Below are 22,179 nucleotides of genomic sequence, written 5' to 3'. Positions count from 1 at the left end.
CGGGAGCTGCCTCCTCCCACCACCCGTTTTGGGGAGAGCCCACGCGGAGGAGGATGTGCTGATGTTGGAAACCCATTTCCAGCTGCACAGCCTTGCTTCTGGAATGAGCGTGTGAGCAATATTTCACATGGGGAACCTGAATGGGGAGAGGGATGTGATGCCCCAAAGACTGCGAATGAGCCATTCCCTGCCCTTCCCTGTCTCACTCCCCATCCCCAGGTCCTCTGCTTTCTCGAGGGAAACTCAGGTATTTTGCAGTGATGGAAAGACAGCTTAATTATCTTGCATACAAAAAAGATGGTCATTGTTTTCCATTTTACCTGAAAGCTAATGGATCTTGGGATACCAGACGTGGATGCTCAAAATCCCTTCTGGAGTCTTTCTGCTGATTTGTCGTCTCTTGGTTGCCTTTGGTGCACACCGGTCTCTGCGAGGTAATATGTGAGCTATTGCACACTAAAAACAGATTTTTCAGAGAGGAAGTGCATGCACACACACACATACACCCACACCCACCCAGACACCCTCCACCCCCTTGTCCTGCACCTTGCTTGCAGGTCCTGCTCCAAAGCGCAGTAACCTGAGGAAAAACTCATCTCACAGGCTTCAGTGGTTTGGGTAGAAAAGGCAAGGCAGGATTTGCTCCTGAGAGAGGCTCAGTACTGCAGCGCTCTGCATGGCGTGGTCCTTGGCCTCTCATCCCAGGGTCATGGGAAAGACCTGTGAGTGCTGCTGTTCCCCGTGCTTTGCTGAGACAGATGCAGGCAGCCAGTGGGACGGACATGCCGATGGAGGCAGCTGTCTTCACTGGCCTCACCAAAGCTCCCTATTCTTCCTGGATGCAGCGATTCCCACGTGGCACAGTGTCACCCACCTGCAAGTCATGGGCTCATACCCTTTGCCATGCTCTAGGCCTCCACATTGAACTTTCTACTTGGACCAGAAGGGGATGCTTATGGAAATAGAATTTCTGCTCGGATTAAGCAAATTATAAAAAAAATTCTTGCATTCGATCTTCTAAATCAATAAAGATTTTTCTCTTTGGGTTTTTGTGGTCCTTTTTTTTTCAGTATGAATCCAGTGAAAATCTAATTTCCCACACCTTCACCCACAAAATCATCAGGATGAAGTTGTCTGATGAAACAGAAGTGCTCAGTGTTTCATTTGCAGCATGGGGATGATGGCAGGGAACACCGTGTGTTGCACTCCAGAGGATGATAACTCAACAGGCAAGCCCTACTCTCACAGAGACATGTTTGTGCACCTCTCACACCACCTTCTAAACAACTGACTCTGCCAGAAACCACCAAAGCAGGGAGCACTGCTATACCCCACCAGAACATATCTCCTCGCCTTTGGAAAGACACACAGGATCCATCCATCTGTTGAATTCATGTCCACCATCAAGTAAAGTCAGCCTAGGGACCCTTCATGCTATGGGTCTCAAGCAAAGTGCCTCCACCTTGTCCTCGTCTTCTCTCGTACACGCACAAACACAATTCTACCTTAAGAGAAATCCCAGTTCTGGGTCTGAGAAAACTCTTTCTTTTTCTATTTAAGGATCCTCCTTTCACAGTAAGGAACCTCCAAATTTCCAAAAAGTGGATAACAACAATACCACTGTGATCCCATCTGTACACAGCAATGGCACTGAAATGCATAGAGCATAAAACACCAAATTCCCACAGACAGCATCTGTCTTACTACAAACAATGGACCATTATCTTGTAAATAATTCTGATTAAGCTGCAGCATTTTCCCCAAACAAACAGTAGGGGAGCAGAGGGTGAGTAGTTTTCTAGCGGGAGTGACGGTTTTCTCCTTCCCCAGCACTGACACTCAGTTTTTTATTCAACTGATTGCCCCCTCCCCTCCCCACTCTGTCCCCCATGGCTTGGTGTTCATCTTCTGACCTTATCCAACTGTCAATCATTTTGGTAACTAAAGAGGGAGCTGTCATGTTAATGGGATTCCCACCTCTATCCTTTGGGAAAGCTTTTCTGGTTTGGTTTTTTTTTTTCTTTTTCACCCCAACATACACATATATAACGATTAGTGAATACACCCATAAGCCCTCCTGTTATTGAACAGTTCTCATGTTAGGGGATGGAAAAATTGGCTGCACCACTGGGTGCATTTTAGTGCCGGTCAGAGTTTGGGGATGTCTGTCTGTGCTGGTGATGCATCCTGGTGCATTTGATATCTGGGTGTATGTGGCATGGGAGCATACTTTGATGGGCAAAAGCTGTCACCCTCTTCAAACTCCCAGCAGACACAGCAGAGCCCTCAGCTGCCCATGGTGGGGAGCAGGGCTGGGGGCTCACCAGCCCGTGCCAGTGAGGTACCTGCACCGACAGGAGCAGCACACTGCATTCCTCTGCACTCCAACTGGCAGGCTAAACCAGCAACAAGTTTACCAGGAAGATTTGAAAGTATTTAAAAGGAAACCAAGTGCACAGAATGGAACAGGGTTAGCTGTGCAAAGAGACAACTGCAACAAGACACAATGAGGGCTAATGTGGTTCTTTCTTCTAAGGTCCACAAACTGATCTATGTGGCAGCTGAGGAGAGCCCCCATGAAATCCTGAATTTCATCTTTAACCTGTTCATTTCAATGCACAAACCTTTTCTTATATGTCTCTCTGGATAATTGTCACATCTCTACATGGGTGAAGTGTTGGTTTTCTTTCCCTGCATCCTCTTAACTTGCCTTGTTACACACGTGAGCTGTTTGGGATCAAATGCACTTCCTGGCTTGAATAAAAAAAACCAACCAAACATAAGGCAGCAAGATCTAATCTGGGATGGTAACATTGAGAAGCAGGCAATAAAAATTTTAACTTACATATAGTGAATTGAAGTCACTGTCATTCAATTAAAAACCACACAACAGACAGTTCAGCCACCAGATCAGTGAGCGTGAGCAGCAATGCCAGGACGTGCTGAGCACTGCGGGGACCAAACACTGAGCATCACACTGATGCGGAAAAGGAGGGGACGAACGGTGGCAGACAGCGTGGCAGGTCCTCCATCTTGACAAGTGCCTGCTTGCGCAGGCACAGGAGAGGAGGACCCACAGACTAGCTGTGGGCTGGGGGCAGAGCAACACACCAGACACGTTGCTGAGCCATCACCTGCCTTGTGCACCCGTGCTGCGCAGCTCCCCAACACGGCTGGGGCTTGCATGCTGCAGCAATCGTCAAAAACTGGTGGCTCAACCCAGCTGGCACTCCAAAGAGCCCTGAGGTCAAAAATCATGGATTTGGTGGAGAAACATTATGGCCAAAATATGGCAAAGCTCCTGCAGGTGCAGAGAGCCTCTGAGTATCAGCCGCTTGGCACAGGTAGGGCCTGAGGCTGAGGGCAGGTTTCAGCACTGGGTTTGCTGCGCCGTGCTGCGCAGGAGTCAGGCTCATGAACGTTGCTGGGATATTGAAGGGATATACACACCCAACACATATTTTCAATGTGTGTTTATTTTCATCGATAAATTTTTATAGCTTGCTGTAGTTATACACCGTATTTATACGCTGAGGACTTTATATAACGTTCTTCATCTTCAAAGTGCTTTAAAAATATTAATTAATTAATTTACCCTCACAGCACTCCTACCAGGGAGATAAGTACTATTATTTTCCATTTCACAATAGAGAATCCAAACCTGAAAACTTCTTTTTTTCCATGGTCAGTGAGCAAATCACAGGTAGACCTGCAGAACTGGAGAGGGATGCCAGCTTCTGAACATGGGCCCCACTCCCCAAATCTTATTTAAAAGACTCACATTCTGCCAGAGTCATGGCACATATCAGGATATGCCTTGGGTTTTTCCTTCAGTAAGGGACAATTAAGGAACAATTCCCTCTCTGATCCCCAGCATGGCATGCTATTTTCTACCCCACTGTTGCTCTGCAAGCTGAACAATGGCTGTTCTATGCAGGGAATGGTGCTACAGACACCCCGGATCAGAGGAGATCGGCTTAAAGAAACTTGCTGGCCTGCGTCTCGCTCCATGGACAATGGGGTGGCCTAGGCGGCTTGGGTGGAAATGCCTGACGTCGGGGTGGCGTCAGGAACACCTGTTTCTAAATGGCAATGCTCTGGAAGGCAGGGGCATCTGTTAGCTGAAGTCACTCCATCCAGCATACCTATCTAGAAATTTCACGTAGTAAAAAAATTGTTGTGGTTTCCGGTATTTGGTCTCAGTCCTAAGTGTATTCCTCTTACATTCATGTGGGAGGGATGCAGAGTGCTCCTAGTTCACCTCTCTGGTGCTGCTGCAAATAAACCTCTTTCCTGTCTGCTCCTTGCCAGCAAATGTGCGGCTGCTTCAAATGGCAATAACAGTTACTTTGAGCTTGAAAGGCTCAATTTCAAGGCATCTCAAAAAACAAAATTGTGACTTGGTCTTCTAAGGAAGTGTTCATATCAGAGAACTTAAATCATCATTGGGGATGACAATCCAGGAAAAGAATCCTAATTCTCTAATTTCTGAGAAAGGGACATTTCACCTGTTATAATCTTTGTTAATGAAGACCTTACCCTCCCTGGGTTTTTTCCCACTAGTTTGTGTTTTGACAATAATAAAAATGCACAAAACCCCCAAATTCTAGGTAATTTCCTAGCTTGGAAAAAGATACATTCATTAGCAAAATAAACTGCCAAATTAAGCCATGGCATATTGCAGAAGACATGACCACGTCCTACTGGGGAAAACCCCGTACCTAAACATTGCCTCAGAACAACCAGGACAATTGTTTAGTGAGAAATGTTTTTTGCATATGACTCATCAACCCTTGAAAACAGGATTCCTTATATAATACAAGTGCTGACACAGCCCTCACTTGAGTGGTGTGACTGCAGCTGTATAATTACAACTTTAGATTTGATGTTATGGACCTTAGGTTACGCCGTTCAGACAAATGCTCCATTGTATTACAGAGATATTTTTACCTTAGTCATATTGCCCACAGGACAATAAGGACTATATTCACAGCTCACTGCATAGAAGTTTAGGCATGTAACAGCCAGTGGTATTACACAAGATGAGATTATACCCTATGGGGGTTAAATGGATTCATAACTGCCACTTTTTCTTGTCTTCTTTTTACTTTGCTCCTAGCTGATACTTTTTTGGAAGTGGTCTCCAAATAAAAGGAAGAACAATCTCACACTGAGTCTGGATAAATGTTACAGTTGTCTCACAAATTCTGTATTATTTCTAGCCTGTCCAAAATAATATAATTGTCCTACTGCTGAAATACAGATTTTTCTCAGTATGACACAGAACACTAAAATGTCAGGTCCTGACTCATGGTGTTTTGGTGGCATAAATAAAAAGTACCAATATGCTATTCAAAACCGACAGCATTAGTGAAGATGTGACACTGGGAGCCCTAGTCATGTTTTCCTTTAGCTTCCATTGCGTACTCAGCGGTGCACCGAACAACAGGCCACTTCTTATGGGTCCCATGCTGGAAACACTTACCATAGGCCTAAGTGATACGACTGGAACTGATGCAACTGGTTGCTTGTTATCCTATGCTCGCTTTACCTTGGGTGAATCGTACGTGGGTCTGAGGAAAGAGGCTAGTCACATTCTTTCCATGGGAAACAAAAAGGAGAGTTCAGTGCTATCTGCAGTATTGAAGACTGTGACTTAATGTAAGGCTAGGCAAGATTAACCAAGAAAGATCACTCACGGGCTGTATGCTCCTGGTATTTCTCTGCTGGCATAGTTGTTGCATACCCATTACTCACTAAGGCTATATTTCCTGCTGCAGGACTGGACCCAGATAAGTAACTCACCCTGGCCAAGCACCCAGAGACTAACACTTGCACGCTTAATCCATCCCATATTACTCATTTTTAACCCAGTGGCCTCCACAAATATTTCTGGTGGATTTTAATAGTGACAGAGGAGAAACAGGTCCCACATTCCCAAGATATTCTCTGTGTCAGAGGAAATAAGTCTAATGTCTCTCTTTACATACCTGCCTAACCATACATGGCATCATTCTGACAAACCACTCCTTCCTTAGAAGACTGTGTTTTTAATAAATAGCCTTTACCAGGCCAACAAGGAGCTTTGCAGAGTTTGCCTCTCAAAGCATCAAGCAACCATGGATTGCATGAGTGGTCTTCAGTCTACCAAAAGGTACAACAGTTTCTCAGAGAGTTTTCTTGAATGAATTAACAAAATGACTCAAAACTGCACTAATGGTTAACAGCTTTTTTTTTTATTAGCAACACTGAGATAAGTTATTGAAGCATTTTAGTATTGTTTTACATTCCATTCAGAAGTGACCTAACTTGTAACTCAATATACATTTAAAGATATAGTTTGACACTTATTCAGAAAGCAACAATTATTAAAACTTACATACCTTCATTACCAGGAAACCTTAATATATTTTCTAATTACTTCCAACAATACTCTATTCCAAAGCACATGATAACCCACTAGAAGTTTATACATTTCACTTCAATCACAGGTTTTAAATTGTGGATGTCAGAGTGCTGTTCATTGAGTTTTACTGTCTTTCTTGGTTAATATTGGAAAACCTGGCACAATATATTAAGCTAGAAATATTGCTTAAAGAATATGAAAAAAGATAACTGCAGTATTTTTTCCTGCTAAAGCATTACAAAATACATGACCATTAAAAACTCAAATAGAAATGACAATAAATAACCTTAAAAATGTTAAGAGAATTTTCACTCTTACTAAAGTCCATTCCCTAAGCTTGCCAAACACATAAATAACAGAACATATTCAAGACCTCTATTTTTGTACTATTATGAAGGGTTGTTATAGATTGTGGATGTATTGTGTATATATATTAATGCTTACACTTAAGGTTTTTTTTTTTCTTTGCTGAAACAATTAATAAGCCTCAGGTAATTATTTATCCCTGGTACTACAGGTATCTACATAGGCTGGAGCAAACCTCAGAAATTCCAGATATGCAAAACTGTGCATAACAAGATCGTCTCTGCATAAAGATATCTTTAGTTCCCTAGATTACAAAGATGAATTTGGTTATTTATTTCTGAAAGCCTGTAACATAAAATTATAATTGCTGTCCAACTGACTCTTTAAAATTGGCCTCATAATAGGTATTATTTGTACACTTAAGTTTTAACTTATAAGGATGTCTAAATTGTTCGTGTTTTTGAGTAGTTACAGGAAATACTATACCTCAGACACAAGAATATATATTCCTGAACTGAAACACAAACCAGAGCATTGCCTTACTTTGGAAAGACCTGGAAACATCTCTATGCCTCTGCCTAATCCTAAATCATAATTTAAATTTGACCTGGATATGACAAAAACAATAAGAATATGTTGTTTGGGAGATGAAACTTAGAGTAAAATCATACAGCTCTAAGCTTACATCATTACTTTGTCTCTGCAAAGAAAAGAAAAGCCTTTCTGTGCTAGGGATTTGCCTTGGTGCGGCTGGCCACTGATGTCTGAAATCAAGGCACATACCAAGGCCTCCTTTTGCAAACACAATCCCCCTTTCAGATCTGGTGCTAGGAGGGACTGAATTCCTCCCTCCAGTTTCACTGGGAATAGAAGGTACTCAGCACTTAGCTGTTTCAGATATTTTAGGGGTTAATTTCCAGAAACATAAATGGAATGGGAACGTTACACCGCAATATGAAAAATAGTAAGAAACGAAAGTTTTCAACAGTAAAGAAAACAGTGATACTGAACCTGACCGATTTCTGATACAACAAAATACAATCAAATTAAATTACATTAATATAGCAACGAAATTTAAAGTCAAACAAACATAGGACCTGATTCTGCAAGCCTTAGTTATTTAAGTAGTCCCACTCATCAAGAATGAGGGATGCAAGATTGGGTTCTTAGCTTCTGCTTAGGAAGTCAATGTTGATTCAGACAGTATCTTTTCTAGCCAAAAATATGCAGCAAAAGGAAAGTAACATAAACAAGGCTAAATGTCAACAGTGTTTGCAGACTTACAGACACCATCCATTTGTTTGTACTGAAATGACTAGCAAACCATTTGGCAAATACAATGCTATTCACAGACCAGCCCTTTTATCCAGCAACACGAACTTCACTGGATCACTGGCATTCCCAGTTAATTAAAAAAAAGGAAGCATGCCGTATGAGTTTGGTTTGATATTGCCATGCAAATTGCACTGTGACATCCAGAAGTGTGGCAAAAACCCAGGCGTGGGGCCGAGGTGCTCATCTCCTGTTCAGCAGTACAGTTTGTACACTAAAAGCAGGCCTTGGACCTCCTAACAGAAACTAAAGAAACCTCTTCAAAATAACCATAATGGGGTAGAGAAAAGTCTGCACTAAAAATTCCATATAATTTCATTCTGCCTTGAAGGAAACAAATATGCAGGTTACTCCTTCAACTGCAGATCAGGACAAAATGTTGGGTTATTTAAGCGCATTAGATGATACTTTAAATGGGCAGGAGCACTACACGTTGCTGCAGTGGGATGACCTTCCACTACCCTGTAGCTGTCCTAGAGCTTGGATGTATCAGGCCTTTTGCTTCTGTTTAATACAGATTTTATAATTTAAGAGCTTCAATAAGGATTCAAGTGAAGCCACCACAAAGAATTAAAAATATTTTTCTGTATTTTATATTTGGTAGTAGTTCTGAAGGGGTTAGCATTATAATCTTTTTAGTTTTGACACCTGTGGCAATAAGCAATTTACAACAACTAAATTCACTATTTAAACAGTGGGGTAGAGCACTATAATTATGCGACAGTAAAGCTGTAATAATCTGCCACAACTGATCTTCCCCTTGCCCAGCCCTCTTGTCTGTGCTGCAGTTCCACATTTGGAAGGTATTTCAGAAAGTTACAATGCTGAACATTTTAATAATTCCGTGCAATGTTGAACACTTTCTGCTTCAAAGGAAACTGAAAGTGCTCAGCCCTTTGTAGGATCAGAACTCCAAAGCTGCTACCTCACATCAGAAGGGTCCTGCCTTGTTTTCATACAGAGTGAAAGAAGTGATAATGGGGTGGAGCCTATGCAGGAGAAAACAGCTCTAATTGCAGAGGAAAGCAGCATGAATGGAAGTAAATTACATGTATAGAGACAACACGGAACTAATACTTTTGGACATCATTAACTGTGGGTCCAACAGCACCAACCCATCAAGCAACCAGCTAATGCCCAGGACTAGCTCTGGCCTATAGTTATGTAGCCCACCAGCTCTTCTTTGGAGGCCTAAGTACTTCCCAAGCAGAAAATGCAAGTAGGGAAATTTTACCATCTGAGACACAAAGCAGAAACATTTAAATAGGAGGAGAGAGAGAAAGGAAAGGGTCATAAATAGATGCTGTGTAAATCATGTGTAAATTAATGACTTGGAACAGGAGGTAGAACATTATTGCGATACAACTACATGTATATGGGAAGACAAGCAGAGAAAGAGAAGAGCATAAATGGAAAGGAAAACAGATCTTCCAAAACTTAAATACAAAGTAGGTCTAGAACCTCCAAGCAAAACTTCACGAATGAGCAAGGGCTGTGGAAACAGAGTACACAGATGCTGAAGACAGCTACAAAGCCATGGAGCCATCACCCTGGGCTCCCCCTCCACTCTGGGCTACTGGCTGCCAAGCAGCAAGGAAAGGCATGTCTTCTTAGAAACTGCATGGTAGCAAAGATTAACAAGATTGGCTCCTAGGTATAGTCACTTGAGACTCCAAAACCAAGTACGGGTCAGGAGTAACTCTAAATTTATCGGTCGTATTTATTTATTTATTTCTGTTCTTTCCTATTCTGCTATATATGTAAAGGAGAAATATTACAAAAATTTATTATTTTTCTCAGCAGTATTTTGACATGGAAATTTCTGTATTATGCAGTAATTATGGTTCTTTCCTAATTGTCTCTTTCATCCCTACAGCCTGAAGCATGATAGGAGCATTAATGAATTATGTGTACATCAGTCTCTTTCAGTCTACATAGAGGGAAACTGAGGACTGCTTCCCCCATGTGTGTTGACTTTCCAAAACAACAACATGAGTTGGTGACATTCTCCTCTGGAAATTAAACCTTTTTTATGCCAAGATTTGTGCTTAAAAACTGACCCATTATCTTAAGGTGAAATCTGCCAACTAAAAATGATCCACATGGATCACTGAAAATCCCAGCTTGTTTTTATGCAGCCAGAAATTTAACTCAATTATTGTGGCCAATCAAAGATGCAATCTCAGCTAACTGAAGCTGAGATATTTTATTTCAGTTTTATTTCCACTGTATTCTGACTACAGAAAGAGCACCACACCTTGCTGTCTTGATTTTGCAAGGACTCTATCAAGTGTATCAGTGTTCTCCCTTGAGATGCCAACAACCCACACATCACTGGCTGTAAAAAGGATGGCAAATGCACAGAGTCTCCCAAAATACCAAGGAACACAAGAATCATGCCCTGGAATCGGGTGCTGGAGGTGGGTCTCAAGTTTTCTGATCTCTCAGGCAGCAGGAGAGACAAATGAAGCCATGACTAAGGTCTTGGCCTTTGTGCAAAAGGGAATGAAGGCTAATAAATGAACATGGTGCTCCTGATGGCTAATCTGCAAGTGCAGAAACATCAGGTGAGATTCCCCGCACTAGCATGCACAGATGGAGTGTGATTTCACAGTATAAAATGTCACTGAGAAAATGAAAACTCCCCAAACCCACTACTTTCAAGTGGGTGCTGTCCACACCAACCAAATGAAAAAAGAACTACCGACATGGGGCTTGTTCATACTCATCCACTTTCACTGTGAGATATTGAGAATAATGAAATAATATATTTAAATAGTCAGCTTTAATACGTATATTCTGCAAACACTCAATAGAATGTCAGTAAAGAATTTTAAAAAGCTATTTCTGGAGGGGAGAGAAAGGCGGACTTGCACTGTGTTTTCCATTAAAAAATGGCTTAAAAAGTAGAACAGACAAGCTTCTGTTGTTTTTTTTCATTCATACTTCAAGTCAAATCCATTATCACTGAGCAGAGCCTGTGAAAGGGATATGGTCTTTAAAATCATATAAACTCAAGCCATCATAAAATGTCTGTTGAATTGATTGGAAGATGAAACAAAAAACTAATGGAAGTAACATGACCTCATTTCAATAATAATGTTAGAGGGTTTTTTTGTTGTTGTTTTAAAAAACGTATGTCTGGGAAGAAGTATAAAGATATTCTGTACAAAGCAACTAATCTTAGTTTTCCAATTTATTTACTCTGCTGCATTTTTTTTTGTAACTGATTGATTGTACTCCACAGATAGAGAGAAAAAAAAATCAAGTAGGATTTCACCAACTGCAAATTAAACCAACTATCAACTATTTTCAAAATATCAGTTATGTAACAACTGATTTTGAAGAATTTGTGAGTATTTCCAACTATCTGAACTGGTTCTTAGTGCACCAAGACACAGAAGTTTACAGGGAAGGCCATGCAGATACTTGGGCTTGTGATTCAGTTTAAGTAATGACAACACTGTGAAGCCATAATGCTCTAAGAATACAAGTGAGATAAACTTTGTAAGGAGAAATCAGACTTTTTTATCAGATCAACTAATACACTTGGAAAAGCAGAGAGGGGCCTGAAGAAGGGGTTATGGCTTTAAGCACATATACTATCCTAGTAAAGCCAAACAAAGCTCCAACTAACCTTAAGTTAACCAGGGTAACCACTCCTAAGTGTTTGCAGATTTAGGGTTTCATTTTAAATTGTCAGGCTTTAAACTGTTGACCACATTTTTTTTCTTTTTTTTAACTTGAATACATTTTATTATGCATGTTCAGCTCTTGACAATGAGTTTTCTGATTAGTTTGAAGGTTAAGTGAAATGAGCATTACTGAAGTTTGTGTCCTTTGCTGACTCTGCTTTTTAAAGTGATACTCTTTTTCAAAGGATTTACACTCTAAAATCTCTTTCAAACAAGAACTATGCTGACAAAATAGGAGATAAATTGAAAAAAATCCAAATTCTCATTTGTTTCAAATAGATTTAACTCTTATTTTTGTCAGATATGATGTGTGTGGTATGAGGAAGTAAAACTGCAGTTTTGTAAATCAGAGACTAATAAAGGTAGAAGGTGGTTTTGTTTGTTTGGTGTGTTGTTTTTTTTTTTAATTACCTGAAGGCATATTCTTAATTAGGCAAATCACAATTTGTACAACTTCAAGTTAGAATAGTGAAAATGGCCAAGGGCAACTACTGTATGGGTGCCATTGAAACAAACCAGAAAATAGAATTTAAAAAAGAGGTAGGGCAAGAAAAGAAAAAAACAAAGGCTCTTCACCACAGGTAGATGCATTCCATGCACCTGGCCTTTCATTTCATTAATATTGTGGTAATTGAACATACCCCAATTCACAGAAAGGAAACAAAACAAGCAAAAGAAAGAGAGTGAGAGAAAGCAAGCAAGGTTTGCTTGGCAAAGCATCCAGTGTTTTCTTGGTTCTTACTTAATCAAAATACTGAAAAGTTTGCAAGTTACCATGTACATTTTAAAAACTTTTTCCTTCTTTGAGTATGCTAAAGCAGTAAGTATCCCCTTCAGATGCCACTAGCACAGGTAGTCTATATTGCTGCTACTCTAGTTTAAAAAGCAAGTTCCTTCTAAAATCCTGTATAAGTATATGCATGCAGCACTGCTGATTTCAATGGAGTAGACCACATATAAGACTAGAATTTGGCCCGCAGGGTTTAACATTTAAAAATTGTATTACTAACAAACATGACTAAATATATTTAAAGAGCAGCTTCATGGTTCTGCACAAGTGTTTTCTGAAATGGTCTAAAAGAAGGTCTAAAACTTACCACACAAGTCAGGTCTCTTGATACATCCACTAGTTGCTGTGCTACTTGCAAGTCCATTAAAGGCTGCTAAGCCATCAGAGCTGTAAGCTCTTAGGACTGACAACATGTTCATCTGCTTCTCCAGGACCTGTGGACCCTGAACTTGTTCGGGTTTCATCACTCCTTGTGCAGTTTCATGGGAGGATAGAAGATTCTGACTGTGCCATTGCTTTTCTGACACTTGTGGCAGTGGTGATACAAGCCCTTGTGTCGGTTGTGAGGTGGCTGCACTTTGTATATTGTCACCTCCTTCACTGCTTTCTTTATTTAGGGCAGACAACTTCTTATTCATAATATCTGGTTCTGTGTCAATGTCCTCATCTTCAATGTTTTCTTCCTTGGAAGATTCCATATCCTCAGATGAAGCTATGTCAGAAAGGTCATCAGTAGCACTTTTATTTACAGAGTCAGAGAGCAGAACATTTGGGTCATCTTCGGACTGTGTTTTTACTTCGGATTCATTACTGGTGCAGGAATTTTGTGTTCCCGTGCCAATAACACCAGGATAAACACCAAACTGCTTATAGAAGTCTGTTGTAAAATTACAAAAAGTAGATTCCATGTGGCTGGGCCAGGCAGTGCTCTTTTGCTCTCCCAGTGTCTCTTTATTTTGTCCTTGGGTCATTTTCTCAGAAGCTGAGTCCAGCTGGCTCAGCATGTTTGAAACTACCGCCTCCTTGCTGGACTGCACAGAAGAGGGGAGCAAGCTCACTTTATTAACCGAGGCTGAGGCTTCTCTAGATTGGTCTTTGTTGTTCCCTATGATGTTGTCTTTACGTTTAGCCTTGCCCAAGTGATTGGCCTGGAGGTGCAGTGCCATTAGTTCCATAGACGAAGTTGTAAAGGAACAAAATAAGCAGCCATGCCAAGCAATATTATCTTGCACAGTAACAGATGAACCTGGAAGGGAGGCTGCATCTGGCCTTACGGATAAGTCAAGAGGTTCATATTGTGACTTCTCTGTTTTTCGCTGTGAGGACTTGCTATTTATCTTTTCCTCGCCACCATCTGAGCCCAGAGCTTTTGCTGAAAGTGGATCTGAGAGAGCTTTATCCTTCATTTCTTTTTCTTTCTTCAAGGAACTTAGGACAAAGTTGTCCATGAAAGCTTGCAAAGACCCTTGAAAGTTCACACCATTCCCAACCATGTTCTGGTAAGCACGGCCAAGTTCAGAGAAGTGCGTTCCTTTGGAAGATATGTCTGAACCCTTCATATTTTCTGAAGATACTTCAGATGACATGCCAGCTGCTTGTCCTTGCTGATCTCCAGAAGACAGCATTCCTGATGTCCACTGTTGTGAGACCATGCCACTTCGGAAATCAATACTGGGAAGCCCCTTGAAGGCTCCTCTCAATATATCTGGTCTAATAAACACTGAACTTTTACTTGATGTCTCATCTTTGTGTTCTTGACTTGCAGTCTGCCCAGAGAGTGGTCCTGCTCCATTCTGCCGCTCCCGATGGTGCCGTTCCAAGTGGTATTTGAGGGATGCAGACTGAGTACCAGCGTAATCACAATGCGGACACTTGTAAGGCTTCTCACCTATAGGTATGAATAAAGAGAAAGGTATAAAGAAAGAGAGTTATCTCTACTTTGGTGTACAGTGATGAGCAAAGAAAAAAAATCAACATTGGCTGCTTGAAAACAAGACAATCTTAGTGCTAATAATTCACTTTTAAAAAAGAAATGCCTTTAATTGAAGACTAATTCATAAACTGAATATTTCTAAAATGGGTTTCCAGAATCTGGGGCTATGCAGGAATGACATGGTATCTACACACAATTAGCCATATTTTTCTTAATCTAACATGTAGAAACTGTTGTAGAATTAAAAGCTATGATTATGAAAATGAAGCATAACAATTTCAACCACAGTAATCATTAAAAGTACAAGTTTAAAAAAAAGACAGACAAAGAATGTAACAAATGGATGGTTGCAATATTTTGTGTATACAATTGCTCTAAAATTTGTTTAAATTATACACATGGAAACCATTTTTAAACCTAAAAATTTTATGGCACTGTTACGCAAGACTGAAATGAATGATTTAAGTCTTGCTCTGCAGTAAATCATGGATATAATTAGCAAATGGCATACTGCACAAGTAATTTATCATTATTTGGAGGGCACCATTCCAGAAGGATTCAAAGATCTGCAGACCTACTGCATTGTTTCTAAATAAAGAACTATAAATACAGATTCTATAAAATATTAATATCATTACACTACATTATGATTGCAGCATGTAAGAACATATAGTTAAAATAAAAATTAGTCAATAAAATAAAAAAGAAATCGAGTAATAAAAAGTACAAAATAGATTTAGTTTCTGTATTTGAAATTAGCAATATCTACTGGTTTTTTCAGTCCTTTAAATTTGTACTAATGGCATTTCTAATGCTTAAGTAGTAAAAGGTGCAATTTACCTACCATAAGCACTTTTCTAGGATTAGTTTGAATCGAGTTTTAAAACATAAAAGATTATTTTCATGCATTAAATAAATATTTGAATCCCACACTAAACTTTTATTGTTCTTCCTATGCTTTAAAAGAGCTAGAAAATATTACATGTATAATAAATATTCACATACAACCATAAAGGCATATCCAAAAATAACATCTAAGTACACGTACATCTAAATTTTTGTAGAGTACTTGTTAGCAATGTAGAGTTTCTTTTAAAGGAGGAAAGACAGAAATCCTTACTAAAAGCAACAAGAATCTGAAAGACCTGTGAGCTGCCAATACTGGCAATTATTTCTATGAGACAGCTCAATAAGGTGTAGAAACTTTCTTCTCTATGTAGCTTTTTTTCCCTAAGTTATCCAAAAGAGAAAGGCAAGCCTTCCCCAAATGGTATGATGGAAATATTTGTTATGAAAACTTCCTCCACAGTAAAAATGCTATATAATATTATGTAGTTCACCAAACCAGCTGGAAAGTTACCCATTTTCAAATAACCTCAAAATCTGCTTAAAACAAAATTGAAAGGCTTTCAAACTTCTGTTATTTAAGCTCCAGGCTCAACTGAAAGGCTGGTCAATACTTGGGAAGCTGCTCCTCTCACTGATCGCAGGAACTTCCTAATGAGATGCAACACCAGAACACTCAAATGACCGTATAGCACTGCGCGAGTAGGCTTACTGACCATGAAGAGGAGCTGGATACGTGCTGCAATTCAGATGGGGCTGAAGTAAATTACAAGCAATGGAAATTCTAAATCCATAATGTAATCCTAAAGCTAAACGGTGAGACATGAGAGCTTTACATCAACCACATTAATCGACCTTTTTAGAGAAAAGTACAGCACCTCAAACAAGAGGTGTTCAGCAGAGGAAGAGGTAGTAATTAGCATGGTTCATGCTTTAGGCCTGGGTCCACAGAGCTTAACAGAAGAAATCAGATTTAAACATTTCAGTGCAACTTCTGAGACTTCCACAATCACCTAATTAAGTTCTGGTGCTCCACTAATGAGAAGTAGGGGCTGTGTTTCAGTGGGAGTTGTGCAAAAGCAAACGGTTCCTACCGACATGCAAGAATCACTAAACTGAGATGGATCACCTCCTTCTGGGCTTCCCTGGCGTCAGGTGAGAGTCTGAGTACACATACCCAGGCTTTTTAGGGTAGGGACAAGGGGACAGAAGACACTGGCTCTCTATTTGTTTGCATTTCTACAGGGCTGTTTGGGAGTGCGCAAACTCTGACATCTGTGTTGCGAGCTAGAATGTGGACAAACATTAATGCCGGTTTTACAGCATGTGCATACTGCAATATTTTTAAGCCATTTTCTGTTATTCTGACGTTTGTCCCACCAGTTACTGTCAACAGTCACTAGTGACGTCTGACACAGCTTGGGTATTTCAATTGCTGCCTAAGAAGTAATCAGGGGAAAAACAAGTACCAGACTTTATAAGTTTAAATGTTCTCACTTTTGAGCTTTCATTCTTCTTAACTGAAAAGCTGTTCCTCAGCATCCCCTATGCCTTTATGGAAATCTTTAACACAATTATATTGAGCACTTCCTTTTATTCTAATGATAGTTCAGTGTGTGCATTACACATAAAGTGACACCATTAAAAGTGTGTCCCAGCGTTGCAGGCACTATGTCAACTGTTGGATAACTACTTCTGCAGGGAGGAGGAGAATTTTGCAATATAGGCTGCACTGATGTTGCTAAAAACATGTAAGAGCTTCTCAAAGTAAAAACTATATGTAAAAATGGGTATAAGTAAGTAAAATATGCCAGCTAGAGGATACAGTAGTAATATTTTGTACTTCTAAAGTAGCTTCAGTCTAAAGCACTGGGCACAACAGCATTCTCACAACAGCATACTCTTATTCGGAATTGCTAAGCCTTGAAGTCATTACATTTTCTGCACGAAGGCCTCTCCGCTGAGTGAGCTTCCTTTCAGCAGAGGAGATCTGGACACAGCTTGCCAGCAACAACATAAGCATTGGACTGAAAGAAGACACTGACTGAGACAGTGTGATAAAAGTTCAAATCTCTCCTAGCCTTAGTACATTGCCTCTGTGGTGCTCCCACCTCTTGCATGGCTATAAATGGGATCTAAAGCTGAAGACCTGAAATTGGACTCAACTGTGCCACCTTTACAATACAGGACTGGCCAAATAACATTGTTCAAAGGGAACTATTCAAAATGTCTCTCTTCTCTTTTAGATCCAAATATTGGCAGTGATTAGTTTACTTCAAAGCAATCTTAACTGCTGCTATTTTGAGGGCAGGCATTGGGAGAAGGGAGTAGGATGGAGTAAATAATCTTTGAATCTTTTAAATTTAGTGTGTCAGAATTTCCTAAATTCAGAAATTGTGCAGATATTTTGATGCTATTTCATCCATTCAAATTAACAACCAGCTATGCCCCATGTTGAGTCCCTGTACAAATGACAAAATAGAGTTATGAGCTGCTGTGGAAAAAGCTCAACCTAACCTCAACCAAACTAACCAAAACCCAAGCCAGTTTCAATGGAAAACCCAATGAACCCCTAATTTCCAGGACTCTTATCAGCAGCTGCCATAGTACATGGCCAAAGAATACTACAGGGGACAAGGGAGATAGGCTATGATTTTATTTAGAAGATAACCTGTTTGTATCTCATACTTTGAGGAAAGGTTTCAGAGAATTCATCCTAGTGCAATGACTACCCTGGTCATATTTCCAAGAGCAGTGTCTGGATGAGTTATTTAACACTTAATATCAGTTCACATAAATTAACGTTGCCATGTAGGAGTGAGGGAACATGACTTTTTCTCTGCATTTCATATCCAAGAGTCATTTTTCATTGTTCACAGAGGCAATGACCATCCTGATTTTGCTAATTCTCTGCCCGTTTGTATCCCTGCAAACCTTTTCACAATGGAGTAGAAAGAATATTCCAGTGTGTACAATGTAAAAAAAAAAAAAAAAGCTTATAGAGAATATCTTCTTTGGGCAACATAATCACAGTTCTGAGCTGTCTAGCACTCTGGTTTACAAGACACAAGACACCTCACAAGAACTATTTTATATCAGGATATAGTAAAACAATAAAAATTCAATGCTGCTTGTAAAATCTGCACAAAAGCTTGGTAGATAACTGGAAACAGACATGTTGCCCAGTAGGAACAGGTCTATTTGTACAGTAGGTTGTATAAACAACACAGATGTATAACCTATGCAAGCTATCACCAGTCCTGCTCAGAATGCAGTCTGATCATACTAGTCATAGGAATTATCTGCTATTGGCTGTACAAGGAGACCACAGCCAGATTATATGTAGAATTACAGATTTTAAGACTAGAAGGGACAATTATAATAATCTAGTCTGATCTGCTGTACAACATAGGCCAAAGACCCTCACATGATAATTCCTGCATCAAATCATAACTATAATTTGAAACAAAACTTACTTGTTTTAGTTGAAACAACATACTCTGTTTCAACCACAGCAATGAAGAAGAATCCAGCATGTCCCTAGGTAAACTGTTTGACTGGCTAAGTATTTTCACGGCTCAAAATGTATTTTCACTACTCAAAATTTCTAACCTGAATTTGTCCTGAGTCGTCTTCTTACTACTGAACATTGCTACATTCTTCCCTGCTAGATTAAGCAGATTTTTAAAATAAAAAAAAATCTGTTCCCTAAGGAAGGTACTTGCAGATGGCAAACCTTCACCTTCTCTCACTTTTGAGAGGAATACCCTTCCCAATTTTTCAGTGTCCCTTTAAATTATGGGTACCCACTAAAGCTTTGATGAAATTTCAAGTTGGTATTAATCTTATACAGTCCAAGCCTGTGTTTACATCCATAGCTATTGCAATCAACTAACAGCTCATATTTTGTGGCTTCTCTACCATAATCCTAACGCCTCTAGTATTTGTTCCTTTACATTTTTCTGATTTAAAATTCATATTGTTGAAAAGAGCCCACTTGACTAAGTGACTAATCAGTGCCTCCCCGTGATTTTTAGCATCTTACCTTTTTGTGACACTGGTAAATTTTATCAACAGTGATTTTATATACTCTTCCAAATAATGATGAAATACCAAGTATATAAAGCTGAAAGCACTGCTTGCAGAACTGCCAGTTTATGTGCCACTTCATCTTTGGATGCTGGGTTGTGGGTTTTTGGGGTGGGGATTGTCACACAGAACTAGCTACTTTCGCAAGCCTTGAGAGAAAGTGAGCAACTTGATAAAACTTACTTTCATAAAATAAAAATTGAATTAACTATGCTACCAATTCTTGATTAGTTAACAAATTCATTCTATATGAAAACTTATGTCAGGGTAGTCCATTTATAATTTCAAGGTCTTAATATTCTTCTTTTTTTTTAAATACAAGAATAGCCAGAGCTTTATTACTACTACAAGTGCTCTGGAACTTGCTCTGTGTTCCAAGACTTAGTTTTTTTAAGTGAACTTTAATGACTGGGAGAGCTCTTCAGCCAGGGTTTTTAAGATTTTATCTATCAGTTACCCAGTCTCATTCATTCTAAAAAATATCAAAATGTAGTGGACTACAGCATAACAGCCTCATTGCTTAATAGCAGAACTGTGTCATTGGAAAATACTTATAAGAACCATCATGCTTCTTTCTGAGAACAGAACACAAGACTATTTGGTTTTCTATACTATGGTTGATATATTTTTATCCATTCTTGTCCAGTATTAGCAAGATATCAATTATTAAACCTGCCAGATCTACAAAACTTTACCCTGTTCTCCATAACCCTAATGGCTGCATACATATTTTTAATATTACTTTTAGTTTCCCTTATCAAGTTTCTGTACTTCTTAATCAACTACTTATATTTAGCGCTGTGGGCTTCTCTTTTAATTTTTCATACTTAACATGCAGATTCTTAAAAATCTGTACTGTGCCCTACACTCCTCTTCCCCACTGAAAGCCCTCCCTCTTTTTAAATAAGATTCCTTAAGGAGTTTGTGGGGTATACCACTCTGCTCCTTGTAGTGCTGCTGCTCAGTACAGCGAGGTCCATGCATCAGTACAAGAACCCCAACACCTAATGATCTGGCAGGCAGTAGTGGGGTTTTGACAGTCACTCAGGCACAATATGAGTTGCAATTTGATCCTATATATTTCTAAACAAGCTATAGTTTTCTTTCATACGAAGCAAATGAAATCAAACATCTTGCAATTCCATAGAATACTGCTTAATGAAAATATTGAAAACATTTTCCAGCATTTTTTATTTTACCATTGAAACAGTTATTGATAACCTATTTTATCCATTGTGCAGTAGATATTTTAGAAATGAATTGCTGTATGGTTTAATTAGTTCATTATTATGCCTATTCTTACACGGTAATTTCTTTTATCATTCTAATCATTCACTTCACACTTTTTAAACCAAATGGAATATCAAAGGTTCTGTAGGATTATTTTTGGATCCTGCACATGTTTCACCACACAATTAATCTGTTTGTCAGAAATACTAGTTAACTTCTTCTCTTTACTACTTTCCTTTACTAGTGATTTTTCTCTAAAAGATGATACTATTCCTACTCTGTAAAAGGACAGATTTTTGATGCTTTTGACTCAGTTTATTAAAGATTTTTCAATTGTGCACTAGACGTTACAATATTTTAATTTTTATAAAGTTTTATAATTGAATATTTTCCTTTATTTATATCCCAGCTGCAATATTTATTTAGTCTTTTTACATGTCTTTACTTAGTTAAAACACAGAGAGATAAATATGGTTGTTACTTTGCAGGGAAGATTCAGTACATTAATATAAACTGTACACTAATTCCCCCAAAGCATATATATATGTTGTAAACCTGAAGACTTTTTACACAGCTGCTTATTGCTAAACAGTGCCTTGTCCAGAAGGGGACAATCTGTGTCTCTAATTGCTGTCACTGAAGCTGAGATTCATTATGTGACTTTCCCATTAAAATGTGAGCATTAATTTGTATAATGAAATATCACCCACTGCAGTGTTCATTAGCCATGCCCTACTGTATACTGCACATTGTTAGCTACCTAGAAACTGTAGTTAATTTCACTAATGGATATTTCCCTACTTAGTGTTTGGTAGGAAATTTATACTGTAACATTACCTCTTAAACTTTTAAGGAAATTTAAAGTCAATCAATTATTTTCAACAAAAGTTTGGGATGCCATTAAGACAGGAGAAAAGGCATGCTGAACAATGTTAAGGATGGGAAATCTGGAGGAATCTAGAGAAATGAAAGGTCCTTTTAGTTCATCTTAGAAATGTAAGAATAAAGGATGTTCAATACCAAAATTGTCTCCTCTTGGAGCACACATACCCATTTTCCTTAATTATTCATATTGCTCATCCCACTACAAGCGCCTTCAGAGAATGGCAACAGGCAGTCTTTTTTTAGGAAGAAAATGTGAATTGAATTCATTTAAACCAGCACCATTTTTACTGTATTTCATCAGTTCATCTAAGCAAGTCTTAAAATTGGCTAGTCATATTTCCAAGGGAAAATGCAGTAACACTGCAAATGTATACAATACATCTAATACATGCAAGATGTGTGTCATACTTATCGTAACATACTCTCAATCAATGGACAGACCCCTGCCAAGTTTTTCCCTCCTATCCCTCTCTTTCTTAGGTTTCTTCTGTTTAGCACAACCCAAACCTTCTTCAGAGCTCTACTTTACTCATACACGTTATTCTTTTTTCATTACTCAAGGGATTTAACTGTTCCAGTCATTCTTGGAATATACCTGAGCAGCTACAGACCACACAAACCCAAACTGGTCTACATCTGCAGTAGCTTCTGAATGCTAACACAAGGT

General features: G+C 39.1%; 1 protein-coding gene across 1 annotated transcript in view; it reads right to left on the bottom strand.

Moving 5' to 3' along the window:
- Positions 1-22,179, bottom strand: part of ZNF536 (zinc finger protein 536) — a 298,795-nt gene that overhangs the window by 111,699 nt on the left and 164,917 nt on the right. The window contains exon 7 of the mRNA XM_064459500.1: positions 12,837-14,417. Coding sequence (XP_064315570.1) covers positions 12,837-14,417 — 1,581 coding nt within the window. The remainder of the gene's footprint in view (positions 1-12,836; positions 14,418-22,179) is intronic.

The sequence above is a fragment of the Phalacrocorax carbo genome, chromosome 8, assembly GCF_963921805.1.
Source record: "Phalacrocorax carbo chromosome 8, bPhaCar2.1, whole genome shotgun sequence".
In the NCBI taxonomy this organism is placed as follows: Eukaryota; Metazoa; Chordata; class Aves; order Suliformes; family Phalacrocoracidae; genus Phalacrocorax; species Phalacrocorax carbo.
Note: the sequence above shows the minus strand (reverse complement) of the source record. Positions and strands in the feature narration are given on the sequence as shown.